Here is a 6,542-nt window from a genome sequence, read left to right on the forward strand (position 1 = left end):
TACTATATGGAACCAAAATATATATGACATTATAAATTGGAATTTTTTGAAAAGATCTTTTTATAGCTCAGAAGAGCTGTAGATCTTTTAATTATAATGACAGTACGTCTTCTTGTTAGAAGAGCTGCAGGTCCTCTTATTAAATAAGCTGTTCACTTTTCCTCTATACATTTCCATTAAAAGAGTTGTCTTCTTACTAAATAAGCTGTAGATCTTCTTATTTTAAGAGCAGTAGGTCTTCTTATTAAAAGAAGTGTATGTCCTCTTATTAGATGAGATGTTAATGTTCTTTTTAGGAAGACCTAATCCTATTAGAAGAGCTGTAGTTCTTCTTATTAGCAGAGCTGTATATCTTCTTATTTAAAGAGTAGTAGATATTTTTATTATATGAACTGTATATCTTCTTAGTGAGAAGAGCTGTAGGTCTTCTTATTAGAAAAGCTGTAAATCTTCTTATTAGCGAACTGTTGGTCTTCTTATTAGAAGAGTTGTAGGTATTCGTATAAGAAGACCTGTAGGCGTTCTTAATCACATAGATCTTGGTCTTCTTATTAGAAGAGTTGTAGATTTTCCTATTGGAACAACTGTAGGAGTTCTTATAAGAAGAGCTGTAGGTCTTCATATTAAAAGTATTATCTTCAATCGTAAACTAAAAACGCAATACGAGATTTTTGACCTACCAAAATTATATAAAATTTCGCTCATATAACATTCGTAAACTTATAAATCTTTTTCTTCATTAACTTTAGAGTAGCCAGTTAACAATTAATCAACTTAAAGACTTCGCCATGAGTCCCATTTTGTATAAGAATCTACTACAGTATATGCAAGAATCTACTACTTTTTACTACGATAACGAATTTTCCATTATGTTATCGAAGAAAATAGTAAAATCTTGCAGATTCTTACAGTACGGGAACAGACCAAAAATTTACTTGTTAATAACTAAATTCCAATTATCAAGGTATTTCGAGATGTAAATTTCAAAAATATATAATTGAAAAATAGAAAAACATTGTCGTCAGTAGTAATGTCATCGAATATATTAAAAATAACTGTTTTTCTTTCGATTCTATTCCCTTCAACTCTTGAAACGCCAACCATATGTGATTCATCCATTTGCAATCACGAAGGACAGTGTTTCAAAGAAAATGGACAACAGAGATGTCAATGTGTTGGTGATAAATATTTTAAAGGGCCTCACTGCAATGAAATAGTAGATAATTGTGTGGAGCAGCCATGTCAAAATAACGGCGAATGTCTGAATCTGGTGGGTCAATTCATATGTCGAAATTGTGCCGAGGGATATGGTGGGCTGTGGTGTGATATCAAACGACAAAATATATTTCAAAATATGGTACTTTATTTCAATCATTATGGATATTATGCCCAGGAACATGTATTTCTCTTGATGGTGGAGCAACGTGGACTGGTGGATTTCTCTGTGGAGCTGATGGGTAGCAATTATGTTATAGATAGTTTCGAAACGAATTCCATAAATTCCGACGAACAATGGATATATTCTGGGGATTTAGAATCAATTATTAGAAAGCATGGAATACGTTATTACAATGATTTGCCATTTAAAAAGGGTTATTACCATTTGTCGCACGAAGTTTTCTGGCATTTGGGTATCCTTACCCTGTCTCTGCGTTCCTATGACACTGAAACTGCCACAGATTTCTTTTATTATCAAGATTTTGATATTTTAATTATACCTCCGAAGGATTTCGAATGTGTACCACAACTGAAGTTCCGGCACGGATTTGATCCATTGGAACCGTTGATGCTGGACATTGCTCGTTTTAATACATTTGAAGGGGAGGTGCAAGAACGGTGTTATACGGATTCAAATATCAACTATGAGTGGCGTATTTTTAATCCAATTGGAAATATCATGTTGTATGATTTCGGTAACACCGACATACCTCTGTTAAAAGTACCACCATATAGATTGTGGTTTGGTCATCAGAGTGAAGTTATGTCTTCTTATTCATTGGTGCTGCGTATGATTGAAAGGAGTGACGGGAAAGTGGAAAGAATTACAGAAGCAAGGGTAAGTAAATGTAATTTTATTAATTGAGTTTATTCTAAAGATTTTGTCATTTTCAGTGTTTCATTTTTGTATTACCCAAACCTTTGAAGGCTAATATAGTTGGTGGACTTCGTCGAGAAATTGGTCAAAATCAAAATATTTTATTGAATGGCTCGAAAAGTCGTGACTTTGCATTGGCTCCAGATACTTTACAGGATTTATTCTATACCTGGGATTGCATATCGTTACATCAGCCAGAGAATGAGTTCTGCAAGAAAAATATGGGTGCAGGTAATGTTTCTCTAATAACAAAAAGTAGAAATATTGAAAAGTTTAGTAAATAGCCTAAAACTATGGGCCTAACAAGTTCTTCTATAGGTACTAAACACAAAACTAAATATATTAATTTATCGATGGTTCTGAAAATCTTCAAATATAAGGTCTTCCCATAGATGAGTTCTAGGTCTTCTTATTAGGTCCTCTTATTAGAAGAGTGTTGAGTCCCCTTATTAGAACAGCTCTAGGTCTTAGAGAAGCACTAGGTATTAGAGAAGCTCTAGGTCTTAGAGAATCTCTAGGTCTTCTTATTAGAAGAGATTAACGTCTTTTTACTAGAAGAGATTTAGGTCATCTTAATAGAAGAGCGAAAGGTATTCTCATAGAAGAAGTCTAGGTCTCATCATAGATGAGGTCCAGGTCTTCACATATATGAGATCTAGGTGCTCTTATTAGATGAATTCTAGGTCCTCTTATTAGAAAAGCTTTAGGTCTTCTAATTAGAAAAGCTGTAGGTCTTCCTACTAGAACAGCTGCAGGTCTACATACTAGAACAGCTGTATGACTTCTTATTAGAAGAGTTGTAGAAGATCTGTAGACATAATTATTAGAAGAGTTCTAGGTCTTCGTATTAGATGAGCCGTAGATTCACAGTAGAAAAGCTCCAAATATTCTTATTAGAAGAGAGAGAGAGAGAGAGAGAGAGAGAGAGAAATATTCTTATCTTCTTATTAGTAATGCTGGTCTTTAAATAAGACAAGTTCTGTACCTTTTTATTAGATATATTGTATGTCTAATACGAATAAATAGGTAGGTTTCTTATTATAAGAGCTTTGCAGAAGAGCTTTCTGGTTTCTTATTAGAATATATGTAGGGTTTCTTATTAGACAAGCTATATGCCTTCATATAGTACACAGGTGTTATTTTGCATAACATGAAGTTTCGGGGACGTACATTAAGGTCAATATCAATTATTATGTTTTCACAGGGAATACATTGCACCTGGCAAAAGGTCTTCTGCATGTCAATAATACCTACACATTCAGTCTCACGATAAAATCCAAAGTAAATCCCTTAAGTGTGGATACAGCTCACCAAGAAGTCCGTATTATTTCAGACTACCAACTGAGCGTGGATATAAAATGTAGACGTAATTGTTTGAGGGATCACTTTGTTGCTGGACAAATGATTCATGTCGAAGGTGTATGCGTGGAATGCTCTTCAATTTCACAATTTTATTGGAAAGTAAATGGTATTAACCACAATGAAAAGCGTCATCTGTTATACACACCAAAGAAAGAAGAAAAGTTATTGTTAATCGATTTAGAAGTTCGGGATAAAGGGTTAAAGGGTCAAACCGCAATCGAATTAAAAGTAAATACTCCTCCTAGTGGAGGCGAATGTTCCGTGGAACCCAGTATTGGTATAGCATTTGAAACTGTATTTCACATTGAATGTGTAGATTATGAAGATAAGTATATGCCTTTGGAATACCATTATTATTCAGATAAATTTCCTTTGAAGCGGATCAGTGATCCAAAAATAATTCTAAAATTACCAACATCGAAAATATTAAAAATCCAAATATGTGATCAATGGAGTGCTTGCAATGAAACAGAATTAAAAGTGGAAATATCAGCACTTCCGAAACCCAAGAATTTATATGAGTTTCTAATGACAAATGGAACTAATCTGAAAGGCTTCATTGAAAATTCCCAAAGACTGACGGCTATAGTTTTGATAAAAACTGTTGTGGAATTTGTAAATGACGACAATGCAGTTCAGCTTCTAGCGGAACAACTTCATAATTTCCATCCTCTCACTATGATAGAAGTTGAGCAATGGCTAACTATTTGTCATGATTTAATTATGAATATACGTCCCTTGGATTATCATAAATCTTTGGCCATTACGGAATATCTTCGAAAATTATCAAAGGGTCTGGAATTTATAATTGCTGACAAAGAAATTGTATATCTCAATCTAGAAACCTATCAAGTGGCAACTCAACAATTAATCAACCTAGTAAAAGAATTTGCAACACCTTGGGAATCTTTGATGGAAGTCCAAGCATTATTCCCCGAAACAATAGTAGCACATGATCCTTTGGCAGAACACTATTCCGAATTCCTAGATTTTGATATATTAGTCATAGAGAAAATAACCAACTGGTTAGAGTCGTCTAGGGAATTGCAAAAATGTTTTGAATTAATGAGTTCCCAAGCGTCAAATATCTACCAACCGGAAGAACCTGCCTTCATAATTAATGAAAACCTATTTGAAATGCTTATCTATGCAATTGATAAGGCTAAAACTCAAATATTTTCTTCTAAAGATCAATCGATTGAATTGTATATTGGAAATGAGACAATTCGAGAATTACAAAGACAACTCAATGCCAAAGAAATTATCCTGCAAATGGGTTACATGGGGTATAATCGATTTTGGTGGTATCCACAGGAGCAACCCATTTCCTCCAATTTCGTATATATTTCCACTTTTCCCCAGCAATCTATTTTAAGGTTGGACAACCCAATTTTAATGAAATTCCAATTAAAAATGTCATCCGAAAATCGGGAATTTAATGTGAAAATTAAAAGTCCGCAGCACATGCCATTGTTTAGCGTGGAAATGCCTCCAAATTCATTACTAATCTTAAAAGTAAATAACTACAGTGTTTTAGTCGATATTGGACTCGGAGAAAAACCAAGTGGCTTTCAAATGCAATTGAAATCACTTCCCTACTCCTTACCTACCAATAAAAGTCAATCTGCCTTTAACCACCACTCTCAATCAATTGATGCCTTCATAGCCTTCCTGGCAAATGGAGAAGAAGTACACGAATTTCCAATTTCCTTTAAATTTTCCCTCCACATCCATCAATGCATTTACTGGGAATGGAATCTAGAAAATCCGCAGTGGTCATCTCTTGGCTGTAAACCCACAAATGTCACCAATTCTCAACAATTGCAATGTGAATGTCAACACTTTTCCGATTTTGCTGCCAAAACATATCAACCTTCTGTCAAAGAAGACCTGATAGAACATTGGTCGCTGCAACATCTTCCCATCAATTGGGATATAATCTCATTCCATATGATTTTGCTAATTTTATGTTTCACACTAATCTTCCTAACTTTTCAAAGGGTTAAGGATTACCATCCCATTCTTATAACGGATGCCAGTGACAAAGATTACCAAAATATAGAACTCCTTATTTATACCGGTTCACATTGGAATGCGACGACAACATCAAATATTCAATTTCGATTTGTATCGGAAAAAGGTCCATACTCCTTGGAGGTGTTGCAAAATCCTTGGAAACCACAACTCTTGAAAAATTCCATCACCAAAATCCTTGTCAGTAGTCAACACATTCAAATGCCCTTCAAATTAATTATTTCCAATAGACAAACTGGACGTTATCCTTCATGGTATTGCCACAAGATTATTGCATCGAATCTTACCACTCAAGAGAATCTAGTTTTTCTTGTAAAGAAATGGGTTTCTTCACAACCTCTGGAGTTGATGTCATCTGCCGGATGTTACACTTGGAGCGGACGTTTTTATGAACATCTATCGTATTACTATATTAATTGGTTTCAATTCCAACCTCTTTGGGGACCTATACAATTTACAGACTTGTGTTGTTTTGAAAGGTGTTGTATATGGGTGTCCCAGACATTTGTCACTGTGTGCATTGTCTCTTGTTATTATGGTCCAACATCAATGGAATCCTATGAAAAAGATAGGGATCTGTATAAATATCTAAAATTTAATGTTGTCGAATTATTTATACTTTCGTTTATTTGTTTCCTAGCTAGCATTTTTATAAAAATAATATTTAAAACGTCGATATTTGTTTGATAAACATTTTTGTAATAAAACAAAACCACACAAATTCCGTCCTAACATATATATATATGGGCAATATTGCCAATTTTTTAACATAGCAGAAGCGGAGGTTCACCCCTTTATAACTCGGGAACTACTTAAGTATATGAAAAAAGTGAATAGTTTTGGGTTAATTTGAAAATACCGCGGATTTATTTGCGTTTTCTGTGTATCATTTCCGCTTCAATAAATGACCTCATCGGTATAGATCGATGTATTTTTTTAGGGTGCACACCGAAATCGGATGCGCGTTAATGGCATATGTGGCCTTCCAAAAACACGAAATTTGGCAAAAAATGTTTTTGAAAATATCGCGGATTTAATGCTTCAATAAATG

At 34.2% G+C, this 6,542-nt stretch overlaps 1 protein-coding gene across 1 annotated transcript; it reads left to right on the plus strand.

The window, feature by feature from the left end:
* Positions 1-1,030: 1,030 nt before the first annotated feature.
* LOC133325120 (uncharacterized) lies at positions 1,031-6,178 on the plus strand. Its single transcript, XM_061533944.1, has 3 exons — positions 1,031-2,056; positions 2,113-2,326; positions 3,300-6,178. The coding sequence occupies exons 1-3, from the start codon at positions 1,031-1,033 to the stop codon at positions 6,176-6,178; spliced, it is 4,119 nt and encodes a 1,372-aa protein (XP_061389928.1).
* The last annotated feature ends 364 nt before the right edge of the window (positions 6,179-6,542 follow it).

Source organism: Musca vetustissima, unplaced genomic scaffold, assembly GCF_032173495.1.
Source record: "Musca vetustissima isolate MV318-11 ecotype Yass unplaced genomic scaffold, APGP_CSIRO_Mvet_v1 utg6677, whole genome shotgun sequence".
In the NCBI taxonomy this organism is placed as follows: domain Eukaryota; kingdom Metazoa; phylum Arthropoda; class Insecta; order Diptera; family Muscidae; genus Musca; species Musca vetustissima.